Source organism: Procambarus clarkii, chromosome 9 (genome assembly GCF_040958095.1).
Source record: "Procambarus clarkii isolate CNS0578487 chromosome 9, FALCON_Pclarkii_2.0, whole genome shotgun sequence".
Lineage (NCBI taxonomy): Eukaryota > Metazoa > Arthropoda > Malacostraca > Decapoda > Cambaridae > Procambarus > Procambarus clarkii.
This window is the reverse complement of record NC_091158.1, coordinates 11,032,612-11,049,705: the sequence shown is the minus strand read 5'-3', so window position 1 is coordinate 11,049,705 and position 17,094 is coordinate 11,032,612. Positions and strand designations below refer to the sequence as shown.

Below are 17,094 nucleotides of genomic sequence, written 5' to 3'. Positions count from 1 at the left end.
ATCGGGCTCACAGCACGGTGCAGGAGTTCGCGGCAGTGTGGATGTCGCTCTGGAGGGTTCGGGTTACTGGTGGATCGATGATCCAGCTCCATTCGGACTGCTCCTTGGCGGTTCATTGCCTGAACCGGGGGAGTTCAATGCGGTCCTTGGCTCTTTGGGGCTGGTCACTTTGGGTGACTCGTCTGCTGAGTTCTCGGGGTTTGGCTCTCCTGGCGGTTCATGTTCGGGGAGTATCCAGTGTCCTGGTGGACGGCTTGTTCCGGTTCATTCCCCTGTCCAGGGAATGGACGGTTGACGCTGACTCATTCCGTTGGCTCTGCCAGATGTTCAGGGTCTCCAGAAGTGGATCTCTTCACGTCGGCATGGTCGAGGCGTCTCCTAGTATACGTGGCGCCTTTCTCCGGCTTCAGGCAGAACTGGGTGAGGTGGGGTTACCTGTACCTCTTTTCCCCAGTTCAGCTGTTGCTCCAGGTCCTGACTCGCTTGGAGACTTACCAGGGAAGAGTTATCATCTGGCTCCTTGGTGGCCGGCCGGCCCAGTCTTAGTTTCAGGCGTTGCTTGCTCGGTGTCCGAACCCGAGGGTCTTCCCGCGGCTCTGCCTCTTTCAGCAGATTGATCCAGCCCGATATAAGGCTGGCTCATTCTTCTCCTTGAGTCTTCGCGTCTGGAGTTTTTGACTTGAGTCTATCATAACTTGTATGGAGCGCAGGTGGCTTCATTGTTGGTCTCCCACCTGCGTGCTTCATCTTGGCAGCAGTATGAAGTTTCCTGGCAGTCCTTCCAGTTTTTCCTATCACTGCATTGGTGTACTTCGGTCTCTGTACCTTATCAATATCAACCATATCTTCGGATAAGGTTGTTTTGTCCTTCCTCACGTGGTTGTTCCACGACCGTCATCTTAGGCTGAATACTGTCGCCTCGTATCGTGCGGCACTGGTGGAGCCGCTCCAGCTTGCATTCGGTGTTGGTTACTTCTGCCCCATTCTGCAAGCTATCTAGTGCATTATTTCACCTCCGGCCTGCTCATGCTCCTCCTAAGCCATCCTGGTCTATGGACCGAGTGCTCTCTTTTCTCTCTCCTCCACAGTTTGTTGTGACCCCCCTTCGGTTCAGGTTAGTTTTTCTAAGGCTCTTTTTCCTTCATAGCTTCAAAACTTCTCATTCATATTCTCAGTTTACTTATATATATAGAGTACCGGGGTTAAAGTAGGCAAGATTCACCTCACACATCATTGTGAGCATTATTGGTTATTATTAACCACACATTATTGGCAGCAGTACATATTTATCAATCAGATAGTCTCTGTGGCGTAGTGGTAAGACGCTCGCCTGGCGTTCCGCAAGCGCTTTGTCCTGGGTTCGTATTCTGGCCGGGGAGGATTTACTGGGCGCAAATCCTTAACTGTAGCCTCTGCTTAACTCAACAGTAAAATGTGTACTTGGTTGTAAAAAACGATTCTTTGCGGGGGTCGTATTCCAGGGAACATATGATTAAGGACTTGCCTGAAATGCTACGCGTACTAGTGGCTGTACAAGAATGTAAGAACTCTTATATATATATAAATAAAAAAAAAATTATCTTTCACACATGATTGCCTAATTATAAAACTGGATACTCCTTTATATGTTCATCCATTTATTCATTTCTCCAGCTTAACCTTCGTGCACCATTGCCTCAAATATTACATAATTTTATAAAAAATACCTTTCTAATAAACTAATTTGTAAAGAATGTACTGTATTAAACTTCCCGTTCTTACACATTCTTTATGCATTATATTTAGCTTATACTGCACTGTATGTAGTTCTAACAATTTCAAATTGGTTTCTTGTTACTTTTACAGGTTGTCTGTGAGTTATGTGGTGGGAAATTTTCTGATCATTCAAGTTTACGTAACCACATGAAAAACATTCATGGGGAGCGGAAGTATTCATGCGAGACCTGTGGAAAAATGTTTGCTACTCCTGGCATGCGCAATCATCACATAAATGAGATGCATAATAATACTTACAATTATGAATGCAACTTATGTGGTGAACAGTTCCATGTTAGTTTCAAATATAGGTATGTATGTACAACATTAAACTGTATTTTTCATCTAAATATCTATATATACAATATCAGATCCCTTGTTTATCACAGGTTTTATTCCAGGCTGAGTTTATGAGTTTGTTGTTTAGTTACATGCATCTCTAATAATGTTCAAGTTTAAGAACATTTATTAACCTTCAATCAGAAGCTGGAATTCATTGAAATAATTATTGGCTTATCGCAAATGAGTTCAAAGACTGTGTAACATACTTCCGGAGAGCATCAGCTGCTCTCAGGAAACTAATTTGTCTCTTAATTTGGTGACTTTTTTCAAGCTATTTTGTTCGGTTGCCCTCCTAAGACAAGATCCACTGCTCTCTGAAAAATCATCAGGGCAGCTGATATTCTTACTTGATGTCCATCAGGGAACTTTTTAAGGAGGCCCTGTAAGGTCTTTAAAAGTGCTAGGCACAGCTGTATCAGGTGCATTCCATTAAAGCTGGAAGCTGTGTTAGAATTCTCTCTTGTGATCGAACACAAGGAGTTTCTGAACAGAGTGCTTATTGGGCCTGTTCTTACTCAAAACATGGAAAAATTGTAGCTCCATGTTTTCCAGGTTACTTTTTTTCAGCCATACCTCATGGTGACAAAATTGATGGGTCATTCCTTCTATGGCTGATGTTTTGAAAATATTCTCTTGCCAGCTCATTTTTATCCTCCCAGCCTCAGGTAGGGGGACACTTTGCAGGGAATTGAATTTAGGATTCTGGTTTCTCTTATGCTGTCAAAGCAGCTAAGGCTTTGCTGAAGCTCTGTTTACTTTTTTGACTTTGTTGCAGACTTTTGCCACTTGTCCAGCCTGCAGGCACCTGAGGATAACCAAGACATTAGGGCATGTGAACACTGCTCCATAATAGGGTGTCATTATTGTATATCTTTAATTTTATTTTCCTTTACTATTCTTATGTTGTCTTTGAGTTAATTAATGCCTCTCCACTTGATGGAAGTGAGAAATGGTAATTATGATGATGCTGATTTAGCATTCTGGAGTTTTGGAAGAAAACTCATCTTCAAAGTTGTCTATGTCCAAAATAAACTAGTCTTTTATGTAACAGACTAGATAATATACCTGGTGGGGTCTGGGGTGATCCCAAAAGGCTGCACCATGGGCTCCAACCCTCCTTAAAGAGGGGGACAATAGGGCCAAACCCCATATAACAATCCCTGTTACGGCCTCACTTAGCCAGTAACCGGGTTCTTTCCATTCACACTTTCTATGGGGCCTTAGTGCCTCTTCTTGCCAGATCCAACCCCAAGTCATAGGTAAGTTATCAAGAACTGAGTAGGAATAGTCAATCCAATGTCGTGACGCTGAACCCCGGTTCATTCCGAACACAGCGATTACACAACACATAACACCTTGCCTCAGCAACCGTTACTACCACCTATACTCCTACACACACCAGACCCTTGAGGCGTACCACTCGGTTTGTACTGGAACACAATGAATGAACATATGGAAGGTATTTAAAGGCCGTCGGGTTTTGTCATTTAATTACAAAGAATAGACTCTGACAAATAAATACATATTAACATACTCTATTAGGTCAATACACTTCCAATACCCATAGACCACTTGACCTCCGCGATCACCACCCACACTCGTAACTTCCGCCTAAGTCCCTAATACGGAATGATTACTACAACTGAGTAGGAATAGTCAATCCAATGTCGTGACGCTGAACCCCGGTTCATTCCGAACACAGCGATTACACAACACATAACACCTTGCCTCAGCAACCGTTACTACCACCTATACTCCTACACACACCAGACCCTTGAGGCGTACCACTCGGTTTGTACTGGAACACAATGAATGAACATATGGAAGGTATTTAAAGGCCGTCGGGTTTTGTCATTTAATTACAAAGAATAGACTCTGACAAATAAATACATATTAACATACTCTATTAGGTCAATACACTTCCAATACCCATAGACCACTTGACCTCCGCGATCACCACCCACACTCGTAACTTCCGCCTAAGTCCCTAATACGGAATGATTACTACAACGCTCCACACCCGGTTAGTCTTACATTCAATACTCACATATTGCAGACTTAACTTGGTCACTAAGATCACATCAGGTTCTCGCATAGCTGTCTGCTACACTTCGTTGCTGCCGCAAACGGGGATCCAGAGGACTTGCCAGTTCAACTCCCACAATCAGACTGACTCCAGCCAACCATGGCCTCAAACATTTCACCACGCCTCTCGAGGAAGGTATAATCCGATTAACCTTATCCCTAGAGCGGTAACCTTGATCCTAGAAGCCTGACGAAGAATAATTCCTCTTTCCAGGAATTATTAATTTGGCTAAACAGCTTCGGTCTTAATCCATTGACCTTTCTTAGATATGTGATCCATAGTCTGTCTATTTACATGTACTGTACTTCCAATCATCATTCGTTAAGTGTTGTAGTAATGCTCCTCTAGCTAATAATTCCTACTAACTTGTGGATTACAACACCAATGGGAATGGGGGTAAACAACATTAAACAAAACCATCACCACATGTATTTCTTAACTATATACACTAATTACATATGTACAACACATGACACCATAGGTGTTATTTTCACACAGAACACTACAAAAGAACTTCTGCGATCTTCTATCCCAGCAAGTGTACTTCTATCTTCTATCGTAAAACACTCAAGGTTCCTTCCCTGAGCCTTTCTTCTATGGTACTCATGCCGGCGAGTCCACCTTTCTCAGTAAATCATGGGCTATTCCTCCACAGTGTCAAAATACCCCTTTTGACTCTCCAGCAACATGCTGGCTGGTCTCCAGCAACACGCTAGCTGGTCTCCAGCAACACACTAGCTGGCTTTCCCTAAAGGCTTCACCTATAAAAAGCCTTAACTTAGAGGACAGACAGACATTAATTCCATCTAAAAACAACTGGGCCATCCCAGGATACATTGGTCCAATCACAAATATTGTACTTAACTGGTTATCACAGACAATTCACAGTCTTCACCGACTTGGCCCACTTGTTCCCGCTGGAGCAAGTCGAGTTCTGAACTGCCCTGGGTGAACTGACTTTTGTTGACCAAGGTACCTTCCACATTACTTCTGAGGAGTACAAATTGTAGAGTAAGAATGAAACTACACTGGTGTCGGTAAGATCATAGCCTTCCACCAGGGAAAAAAAATATGGTCGGGTGCGCTCAACAGATGACGTTGACATCATCACAATCCCCCACACCCACCAGTCACACTGCAAAGTTTAATGAGACTAGACCCAAACTTTTGGCCTCTAACCCTAGACAAACAGACATAAATCTATATCTATAAAATATAATGTTTTCTGAGGTTGTTCTAGTATTTATATGTTCCAAGGTTGTTCTAGGATTTATAAATTCCAAGGTTGTTCTTGAATTTATATGTTACAAGGTAGCTTAAAATGCTAAAATTGTGGACTGTGGCCCACTTTCCCCTAACTGCATGGGAGTCACCATGGGAGCCAACTCCTCTTAAAGGGGAGGCAATAGGGCCGACCCCAACCCCCACCAGTCTGGCCTCCAACCTTGGTCCAACATATTCAGTTTTATAGATATACAGCAAATAAGTTATTTTGATTAAGTATTGACCAGTTTACATTATTTAGTTTTGTCAAATATTAAATGATGACCATTAATTTGCCTTGTTTATTTTTTAGGTATCACATGCGGAAAATGCATAACACACTTCAGTATGCTTGTGATGACTGTGGACGAACCTTTATCATGCGCAGTGACCTCTTCCGACATGTTCGTGGTGTTCACATGGGAATACGTGATCCTAAACGCTATCCATGTAAAGTCTGTGGTCGACTCTTTCCCAGTAAATATAAGGTAAATACTGTACTATATTTAATACAACATTACAAAAGTATTTTCATTACCCAATTTCTAACTTTCATGGGGTGGGTAGATATGAGCAGAGGAAAATAAAACTAATGTACTAAAAGGAAATTATACACTGATAACTTATTAATTTGTATCATATCAGGCAGCTTATTATCTGAATTACCTAATTATAATTTATGTTACTAATTTAAAGCTAGCTAGGTATATGATTAAACATAATAATACAATATAAATAAAAAATATAATCATATAAATACACTATAAACAAATACAAGGAATAGTATCAGTAGGGATGTGAATAGCAGGACAGAGAAATGTTCTTTAACATTTAAATTAATAATACTTGGAAGGCAGCAAGTCATCAGTAGGCAAGTCGGTTCTCAGTAGCTACTGAAGTCAGCCACCGTTAGTCAACAATTCATCAGTAGTCACTCAAATTAGCTAGTCATTATTAGTCTGTCATCAGCAATTGAACAAGTCAGTGATCAGTAGCCTACTAAGTCATCAGTAGTAAAGTTAAGTAGCATGCAGTCAACTTCTTCCCAGCACTTCACCATTTACATTAATCTTATATAATTTTCTTCGCTCAATAACTAACTTTTGTCCACATTCACAGTGCTATGTATTGCAGTGTATTGTAACTTTACCAGACTGAGCTATGGAACCCATTCTGAACTTTCAAGGTTACCATTTTATTTTGGTTTTTGCCATTTCTTAACAATTTAAAAAAAAAAATTTTTTGAGCCAACCTTTTCAGTAGTTCCCAGGAATTTACCTACTCTGACACCTCATGCATCCTCTCCCTACACCTGTCTGGCTTATGAGACTTTCTCAGCTCACTTTGAGCAAGTACCAATGTTTTGCCCTTTCATATGTGTGTGTGGAGCATGAAGGGACCAATGATCAACCCAATACTGAAGTGAAATGCCCAGAAAACAAAGAATCATGAGAAACCATCTCACTTCTTCTTTAGAAAATGGTTAGGAAAATCAAACTACCCAACCAATCATTGGAAAATGGAAAACTACAGTATCCCTCTCTTAACTTCTTCAGCAGCCACTAGGTAGCAGCCCAGGTCACCTAGGCTTTTGGCTATCTGGCCTCTTCTCTATCTCACATGGTGTCCTCACCCCCTTTTGCTGTTGTGTAGAGGAAAAATATAAGTGTGAACCTGTTTCTGTATATTATACAGTGGTACCTTGGTGTACGACTGCCCTAGAATACAATTTTTTTGTTATACAACTTCAAATTCATTGTAAAATTTGAATTGGTGTATGACATTTTACTTGGAGTACAATGCCTGTTGATATGTGCATGGGTCGAATGAGCGCGTGGTGCTGGGGGCGCAGGGTGAAGCACGCTCAGTTGTTTACCAGTATATCCCATAGAGTGATGACCGCTCTTGAATTCTTTGTAACGAATTTCATTGTTTTCTGTTTTTTGTTTTGTTTCTGAACATAAAAGTTTTTATTATATATCACCATGGGTCCCAAGAAAGTCTGTGGTAAAGTTCAACCTAAGAAAAAAGTTGTGAGGATGACGATAGAAACAAGAGATCATTCAAATGAATGTGATGTCTCACTACAGACACATGTTAAAACATAAGAAAAAACAAGTGTCTTTAAACAGAATCTTAGTAAGACAAACAAGTAGTGAGCCACAACCAGGTCCTAGTGGTATGCCTGCAAAATGTAGGAGAGAGAGTACCCAGAAAAGTCTATCACTGCCTGATGCTATAATGGAAGGGGATTCCCCTTCTAAACACTAACACCTCTCCTTCTCCCCACCTACAATTATTAGTAGTATTAATTACAATTAGTAGTCTCACAATTACACTTAGGTAATTACCTCCTCACTGTAGTACAAAATATGAGTGGTATTTGGTATAAAATGTATTTTTAAGTTAATATTTTTGGGTGAGAGGAACAGATTAATTAAATTTACATTATTTTTTATGGGAAATTTCATTTTGGGTTACGATTTTTTGGTGTACGATGCATCTCTGAGAACAGATTAGAATTGTAAATGAAAGTACCACTGTACTTGGAAGTTTATACTTGGTTTTGTTTTTAAAAATAATAAGATTGAATATAGCAATGTTTTTGTTCATTTTGTATGGTGTAAGCACATGAGAAATTGGTTTATTATAGCTGATCTAAAGATTAAATTTCTATAATCATATGTGCTTTATTGAATGTTTAGCATTGATATACTTGAAGCACCTAACTAAAATATATGAAAATACTCAAGCTTGGTTTACCCAGAGACTACAGAGTGGTTTGAATATAATAAAAATTTTGTAATGAATATACTATCTTAAAAATATTTCTTATTAATACAGGTTGTACGTCACATGAGCAGCCATGGATTCTTGGCATCTAAAGTTGACAAGAACATATTAGAACAGCATGTTACTCAAGCTGATTCTGCTAACACTCAACACGAACAGAATGAATCAGTTGTTACCGCAAGACTGACTGAGGTATCTACAGACAATAGCGATGGAACAAGTATTGATGTCCATCAGCTTCCAGTTTCTGAAATATACTCTGTAAGTGTATCACTAGATATTCAGATATTTTTGACAAAGTTGTGATTTTATTATGGTATAAAAGTGAGAGCAAGCTTTGTAAGTACAGTATAAGAAAAGAGGACAGAGTAATACCTAAGAAACTGGTAAGATGCAGAATAAGCAGAATACTTTGTTATGGATTTATGGATGAAGTACTGTATATGCAATTCAGTAGCATGTGAAGGGATATGAAAAAGACTTTGGTTTACATAATTTTATGGATTTTTTAGAAAAACATACTGGCAGTGATATGATTGAACAAAAAAGGATTGTGGAATATGTTGAGCTTGTCTGTAGTGGAAGATATGCTGTTAAATGCAATAAGAGTGTTTTTCTGAGCTCGATCACTTGGTTACTACCTTAGGGAACGTTCTGCTCTCAAAAGACATGACCAAACAACAGCCAGTCCAGGTAGATAGCACTGTAGGAATCTTTGCAAATTGCCTTACCAAACAGTAACCTGTAGAAGATTCATTCATATACACTCAACTTCCTTCAAGCAATATTCAGCTTCAAAGAGACTATCAAGTATCACTTTACTATCATTCTGCTAATTATGGAGAGAGCCAGATTCAGTGTTGTTCTCCAAGGCCTGGTGCACTTCTTCAGGCTTGGCTACACCAGAGCTCCAGCTAAGGGAAGCTAGCATGGACCCACCAGAAAACAGCATTTCATTACATTCAATTCTATAGTTTTGTATAAGTACAGTTTTTACAAATAAAAGCAGGAGAATAGTAAAAAACTTGGCTGAAAATATGATGACCAAACCATACATCTGAAAATGAAGAACTAGCAATGTTTCTGTCCGTCATGGACCATTATCACATTACATTACTTGATAATGGTTCAGTATGGACAGAAACGTCGTCATTTCTTAATTTTCTGATGTGTGGTTTGGTTATCAATAGTAAAAAAAAAAAAAAAAGATAACTTGAAATATGAGTTTGCTTACACTGAGACAGGTTGGTGAGGTGGATACCATATTTTGGCTTACTGAGTTGGCTTACTGTCTATAAGCAAAATGTTTCCAGCTCTTGAAGTGTATTGTAATTAATAAATACTGGGGTAATTTTCAGGCCCCAAAAGTATTGCTTTCTTTAGTAAATTATAGAACCTATATTTTTGTATATATTGATATCAATAAACAAAAGCCTGCCTTGCAGGCTGGTTGGTTGATTTGGTTGGCTGGCTTGTTATTTGGCTGTTTAGCTGGCTGACTGGTTATTTGGCTTAGTGGTTGACTAATTTGCTGGTTATTTGGCTGCCTGCCTAGCTGGTTGTTTGACTGGCTGGTTGATTGAATGTTGTTGTTTAGCAGGTGAGCTGGTGGTTTGGTTGGTTGGTTAGCTAGCTGATTATTTGGTTGGCTTCTTATTTAGCTGATTGTTTGGATGGTTTGTTGTTTGATTGGCTTGCTAATTTGTTTGATTAGCTGGTTGACTAGTTGAGCACTAGACCATGCAAATGCATGTAGGCAAGTACTGCTCAGGTCAATAATTTAAGTGGCAGTTGGTGTTGATTGGTTCTTGATAAGAGAAGATGCTTACATGTCAGAATCTACAGGAGGAGAGAGATTATCTGTGCCAAGCCTCCTGTCTTCATGTGTTCAAATGGTTAAGATATATTTTCAATGGCTTATTTAGTTGTTTACAGGCAGTGCAAGGGTTCATGTGTGGGGTCAAGTGTTTGCATCAACACTATACCACTAATTTGTTCTTTCTGTCCATCTATTCCTATTGTATTTTCTACAGTAAAGTGATAAAAATAAACAAAAAGACATTTCATGAAGCCTTCAGCTAGGGTAGCAAATCATAATTCATCCCATTTGATGGGGTTACATAGTTAGCTCTCAACCAGTACTCTAAACCCTCATATAGACTATGTTAACTACACTGCTATACACTGAAATTGTAAAAAAAAAAAAAATCATAATTCATCTAGTTAATAAATTGGGTTTGCATATCATAATTGTTAAGGAATTTTATTTGTTATACCTGGTATGTTTTATTTTTTATAAAATAAGTAGACTATGGAGTGACAGAGCAATGACTACAAACAAATAAACACTCGAACATGGAAGGGACAAAGGAGGGAGTTAAGTGGACATTTCTTGGGGGAAGACTTGACTCAGATTGGGATAATATTACACCAGATTATACTGTAGGTGAATATAGTATTACAACACATTTAAATATATGCAACATTAAGCTTAAAAGCAAAATTTTGTAAACTGTATAGGCTAATTTACTATAAACAAAGAGTAACATTAAGAGACACAATAGAAGGTGTGTGTGCGCATATGCATGAAAAGGAGGTGGGTGTGTAAAGGCACAGTTCCACAACACATTTTAGAACAACACAGCAAAAGTCTTTGTAAAGATCTTTCAAATCCTAAAAATCCAGAGTTCTGAACCTGTTGTTATTTCCAGAAAATCATTATACTATATTGAATGTTGATAAATTTAACATATTCTGTACTATCTTTATGTTATTCCCCCCTCTCTTTATTATCTCTTATGGCATATCTTTATCAACAGGGACCTCATATCACAACACTCACACCTGAAATACTACAGAGTAGGGTGACCCAAGACATGGTTGCAACAGAAACTATGGTTGTTGGTTCAATGTCAAGCATTGTAGTCTCTACATCATCCATCCCAGAGAGTATCACAGCTGAGCTTCACCATCCCAACCATGAACCTCACCACCACCACCAGAATCATCAGGAACCACACCATCATGAGCAAACACCAGACCCTGATCAGCATTTTCGCAGAGGAAATTCGTTAATGCAACAGTCTTTAACTTCATCCATCATTCCAGTGCAACAAATGATTGTGATCCAAGACTCGGTCACTCTTCCAGGTCATAGTGAATTTTCTGTTCCAACACCAACAAGTCAAGTCATCTCTGTTCCACAGTCTACAAGCCAGGTAATATCTGTTCCACCAGGTTCAGGACAAGTCATATCTGTTTCTCACTCAAATAGCCAGGTCATCTCGGTTCCAACAGTCAGTAGCCAAGTTATTTCTGGCACTATTAACACACCTCAAGCTTTTGCTGTGCCTCTACCTCAACATACAAATCAAGTCAATAGTCAACAAAAGCTTCCTGCAATACATTATCAGTATTTTTCTTCCTAAAATAGTTTATTTATCAAAGATGTGTTTTACAGAAAGTATAATCTATTTCAGATTTATTGACAGTAAATGACGTTATTTTTTAATCCTCCAATTGTCATTATCCAATGTCAGTTGTAGGAATGAAGGTGCTCTGTTGAAGTAGATGTAGAGGAACAAAAAGTATTTGTACATTCTGTAGTTACCAATAAACATTAAAGAGTTTAACATGAATTGTTTTAATTCTACAGTCGGTGACTAGTAAAGATATCAGAACAATATGTGAACATTAATATTAAAGTGTACATGCATTTATCCAAAAATTTGTAAACTTTATTAATGTATAATTTAACACATACAGTAGTGCATATTTGCCTACAATTTCATATTAAAATCATAAGGTAAAGACATTTCTAATACAATATTGTGTTACAAAAAATTAAACTTTAAAGAAATAAATGTTTCTCCCTTACCTTTGTTGGGAAGACCAGCTGCCCTTTCACCCTTAGCTTGCTATGATTTTGAGCTGAAGACCTTTTTCTGCTACTACACTTGGTTGCTCCCTATCAGTTCTGCTTCATCATTCTTTTGATGATCCTTCTGACAGAACAGCATTGTTGAAAATTATCACACAATATTTGTTTCTTGTGAATTAATAGAAAAACTGGAAAGTTTGAGGCAAATAGCACATAATTTTAGGCACTAGAATTAGACCATCTCAAAAAATATTTTCTTATCAAATTATGTTAATACCAAGGATCTACCTCAGTAGATCCTCAGTGCACCAGCTTCTGGTGCTGCAGAGATAATGGAAGGGAAAGTAGACCTCTAGATTTGCACAGGTTTATTGAACACCAGGAGTAGAATCTGGTGTGCATATATATCAATTCCCATACCACTATCTACTAACAGTCTAAACCCAAACAAAACCTTCCACCACAGGTTCCAATGAGTTGGCAACAGCAACAACCCCAGCCCCAGAAAGATGCACCCTTCCTACCTTTCTAGGGCTAGGGTTGTTGATGTGTGGTATCTCTCAAGCATCTGTACTGAACCACTCTTGGAGCTAGACTGATGATGATTGATTGATTGAGTGATAAAGATTAAGCCACCCAAAAGGTGGCACGGGCATGAATAGCCCGTAAGATGATAATCTGCTGTCAACTGGTTATATTACCAGTTCTACATCTAACCTGACCATCATCCTCTTGTAGGGTTGGGAAGAGGTATTAACTATACACTTGGGAAGAGCTTTTAAATGTAATTAGTGTGCTAAGTCGAATTATTAGACCCATCTCATTATCTGCACATAATTCTTTTTAATTATCAGGGGAAAGTGCCAAGCAATTATGAATTTATAGCGCTTAGAAGGGGTCAGAATAAGGGTTTGGGATAGGATGGGAGGAAGGAAGGAAGGAAGGAATAGTGCCCAACCACTTGAATGGTCAGGGATTGAACGCCGGCCTGAATGAAGCAAGACCGTTGCTCTACCGTCTAGTCAAAGTGACTGGGTATCTGCACATAAGCTAATGAGACTATGGAGCAAGTATATTACTAACAATATACTTGCTGCACATTATTTCCAGTAGAACTATACTGGTTATGTAGCTGATCTTGACTCACAGTCCATGATCCCATGTTCGATCCCTAGGTGTGGAAGGGGAAAGGAACTACAGTATAAGGTGAAAATCCAACCACTTGGATGGATTGAACGCCGACCTGCAAGAAGTGAGACCGTCGCTCTGGATAAAAATTGCATCATACACAATTGCTCCAGTGGATAAGAATCTAAGCGACATGAAACAGCGAGTAACTGTGAGGGGAAGGGGGGGAGACATCAGATGGTGAGATGTCACCAGCAGAATCCCACTGGGTTCTATACCTGGACCTATCCTGATTCTGATCTATGTAAATGATCTTCCAGAGGATATAGACTCATTCCTCTCAATGAAATTTCTCTCAGTGTTTGCTGATGATGCAAAAATTATAAGAAGAATCAAGACAAAGACAGACAGTGACTACAGGACAACCTGGACAAAATGGAGGAATGGGCTAGAAAATGGCTACTAACGTTTATTTCAGGAAAGTGTAAAGTAATGAAATTAGGCGAAGGGAGCAGGAGACTAAACACAAGTTACCATCTGGGAGGTGAAATCCTTCAAGAGCCAAATAGAAAGAGCTGGGGTTGATATCACATAGAACCTGTCCCCAGAAACCCACATCAAAAAGATACTATCAGCAGCATATGCACTAGATTGGCCAACATAAGAACTACTTTTAGAAACTTGTGTAAGGAATCGTTCAGGACCTTGCCTACCACTTATGTCAGACCAATCCTGGACTATGCAGCTCCAGTCTGGAGTCCATACCTAGTGAAACACAAGACAAAGTTAGAGATCATTCACAGATATGCCACCAGACTAGTCCCAGAACTGAGAGGTATGAGCTATGAGGAAAGGGTACAGAAGCTAAATCTCACGTCCATGGAAGACAGAAGAGTAAGAGAAGACATGATAACCACCTACAAAATTCTCAGGGGAACTGACAGGGGTGGACAAAGACAAACTATTTAGCACGGGTGAAACACAAACAAGGGAACACAGGTGGAAACTTAGTACCCAAATGAACCACAGTGACATTAGAAAGATTTTTTCAGTGTCAGCAGTAAACAAATGGAATGCATTAGGCAATGATGTGGTGGAGGCAGACTCCATACAGTTTCAAATGTAGATTTAATAGAGTCCAGTAAGCTCCAGAATCTGTATACCAGTTGACTTACAGTAGAGAGGCAGGACCAAAGAGTCAAAGCTCAACCCCCACAAGCACAACTAGGTGAATGCAAGACGATTCGGATTTTGAAACCTACTTAACCTGAGTTTACCTGAGAGCCAATAACACTAGTGGTCCCGATGAGGACAGGAAGCCGGCGGTTTGTCGAAGGTTCCCCTCCCCCATTTGTCTTGATCTTTTCCAGCTGTACTTTAAATGTTAAATTTTTTTTGGCATTTACGACTTCGGCGGGTAGGCGGTTCCATGAGTTTATAAACCTGTGGGCGAAGTAACATCTGTTACTACATTGTGTAACATCTCAGTCCTACATTGTGGCTTGTTGAAACCTAACCTAGCTCAACCCACTATAACCTAATCCAACTGAGCTCAATATATCTTAACCTAAGCTAATAGAGCCTAGCATAACAATATATACAATTTTAATAAATAGAAAATAAGCTTCGTCGAATCGTATCGTGTCCGAAACGACCATACCCCGTCGCTCTACCGTCCAACCCAATTTATTTATTTATTTATTTATTTATTTATACATATACAAGAATGTACATAAGGAATGTGAGGATACAATTATGGTAATTACAGTCTTGTAAATCCACTAGCACGCACAGCGTTTCGGGCAGGTCCTTAATCTAAGAAAATTTTAAGGAGGTAAATACTTGCAAAATTTATAGACAAAAAAATGATAACAGATTACATGGAATGAAAAAAAAAAAAAAAAAGATGAGAGAAAATTATAGGTACAGTATATTAAAGCACATAGGTAGCTATGATTGATTGCAATGACAGCTTAAAATGGTAGTTGACAACAAATTGGTAGGCACAATACAGCAGAAACAATATAAGATTGATTGCAATGACAGCTTGAATGGTAGTTGACAAAAATTGGTAGTCACAATACAGCATATGGCTAGCACATAAAAGAAGACAGCAATGAACACAATGATAAGGTTGTTTGATATTACATAAAAAATTTGGAGATTGGGTACCACTAGGTACAGAGCAAATTTAAAGCTCAGTGTAGGAAACTAAATAGATGAAGTTAGGTACTTTTTGGTTTTGCTTTTAAATAAGGCAAAAGTTTTACAGTTTTTCAATTCACTAGGGAGTGAGTTCCATAGACTAGGTCCCTTAATTTGCATAGAGTGTTTACACAGATTAAGTTTGACCCTGGGGATATCAAAGAGATATTTATTTCTGGTGTGGTGATAATGGGTCCTATTACATCTGTCCAGGGAGAGTTTCAGAGCATGGTTTGCATTTAAGAACAGGGTTTTGTAAATGTAGTTGACACAAGAGAATGTGTGGAGGGAGTTAATATTTAGCAAGTTTAGAGATTTAAACAAGGGAGCTGAGTGTTGTCTGAAAGCAGAGTTAGTTATTATTCTGATAGCAGATTTTTGCTGTGTGATGATGGGCTTAAGGTGGTTTGCAGTGGTAGACCCCCATGCACAGATACCATAATTAAGATAGGGGTAGATTAGTGCATAATATAGTGAGAGGAGAGCTGAGTTAGGAACATAATATCTGATTTTGGAGAGTATACCAACTGTCTTAGAGACTTTCTTAGTTATGTGTTGAATGTGGGTGCTGAAGTTGAGTCTCTTGTCTAGGAATAGGCCAAGAAACTTGCCATCATTTTTATTACTGATGTTAATGTTGTCTATCTGTAGCTGAATTGCATTTGATGATTTGCTTCCAAATAAGATGTAGTAAGTCTTTTCGATGTTTAATGTTAGTTTGTTCGTTGACATCCATAAGTGGACTTTTTTTAATTCATTATTCACAACATTATTTAGTGTATGTGGGTTGAGGTTTGAGTAGATAAGGGTAGTATCGTCAGCAAACAATATAGGTTTGAGAATATTAGAGACATTAGGCAGATCGTTTATATATATAAGAAATAGAAGAGGTCCTAAGATGCTGCCCTGTGGCACTCCAACGGTAATTGGTAGAGTGGAAGAAGTTGTATCATTGATGGTTACATATTGGTGTCTGTCACTAAGATAGGATCGGATGTAGTCAAGGGCAAGGCCTCGGATTCCATAATGCTGGAGTTTAAGTAAGAGGTAGTTGTGATTAACAGTATCAAAGGCTTTTCTTAGGTCAATGAAGAGTCCAATCGGAAACTCATTTTTGTCAAGGGCTGAGTAGATAATGTCAAGGAGACTAATGATTGCATCATTGGTACTCTTTTGGGACCGGAAGCCAAACTGGCAGGGGCTGAGTATGTCGAATTTTACGAGGTAGGAATAGAGCTGTTTGTAAATAATTTTTTCAAATATTTTTGATAGAATGGGTAGATTTGATATTGGTCTATAATTGTTTATGTCCGCCGGATTGCCTCCTTTATGGACTGGCGTTACTCTTGCTTTTTTGAGGATATCAGGGAAGGTGTGACACTCTATAGATTTGTTGAACAGTAGTGCTATGGGTGGGGCAAGGGCATGGGAGGCTCTCTTGTACACAATGGACGGAATTTCACTGGTGTTCCCTGCCTTGGTTTTTAGAGAGTGTATGATGGACACAACATCTGCCGGGCTGATTGGTGAAAGGAGAAGAGAGTTTGGATAGCTGCCTGTGAGATATGTGTTAATATGTGTCTGAGTCTGTGGGATTTTACTGGCAAGATTAGCACCAACCGATGAAAAGAAACTATTAAAT

At 39.1% G+C, this 17,094-nt stretch overlaps 2 protein-coding genes across 6 annotated transcripts in view; one reads left to right on the top strand and one right to left on the bottom strand.

The window, feature by feature from the left end:
- The window catches only part of LOC123766242 (GDNF-inducible zinc finger protein 1), a 29,856-nt gene extending 17,754 nt beyond the window's left edge, over positions 1 to 12,102 (top strand). For all 4 annotated transcript variants that reach the window (XM_069321139.1, XM_045755276.2, XM_045755274.2 and 1 more), the window contains exons 8-11: positions 1,846 to 2,066; positions 5,760 to 5,934; positions 8,291 to 8,500; positions 11,059 to 12,102. In XM_069321139.1, the coding sequence (XP_069177240.1) occupies positions 1,846 to 2,066; positions 5,760 to 5,934; positions 8,291 to 8,500; positions 11,059 to 11,667 (1,215 nt within the window). In that variant the 3' untranslated portion in view covers positions 11,668 to 12,102. The remainder of the gene's footprint in view (positions 1 to 1,845; positions 2,067 to 5,759; positions 5,935 to 8,290; positions 8,501 to 11,058) is intronic.
- The window catches only part of LOC123766240 (uncharacterized), a 208,907-nt gene that overhangs the window by 23,973 nt on the left and 167,840 nt on the right, over positions 1 to 17,094 (bottom strand). For both annotated transcript variants that reach the window (XM_069321141.1, XM_069321142.1), the window contains 3 exons: positions 14,525 to 14,690; positions 12,117 to 12,243; positions 5,049 to 5,173 (listed from right to left, as the gene is read on the bottom strand). The gene's annotated coding sequence lies outside the window, so the exon portion shown is untranslated. The remainder of the gene's footprint in view (positions 1 to 5,048; positions 5,174 to 12,116; positions 12,244 to 14,524; positions 14,691 to 17,094) is intronic.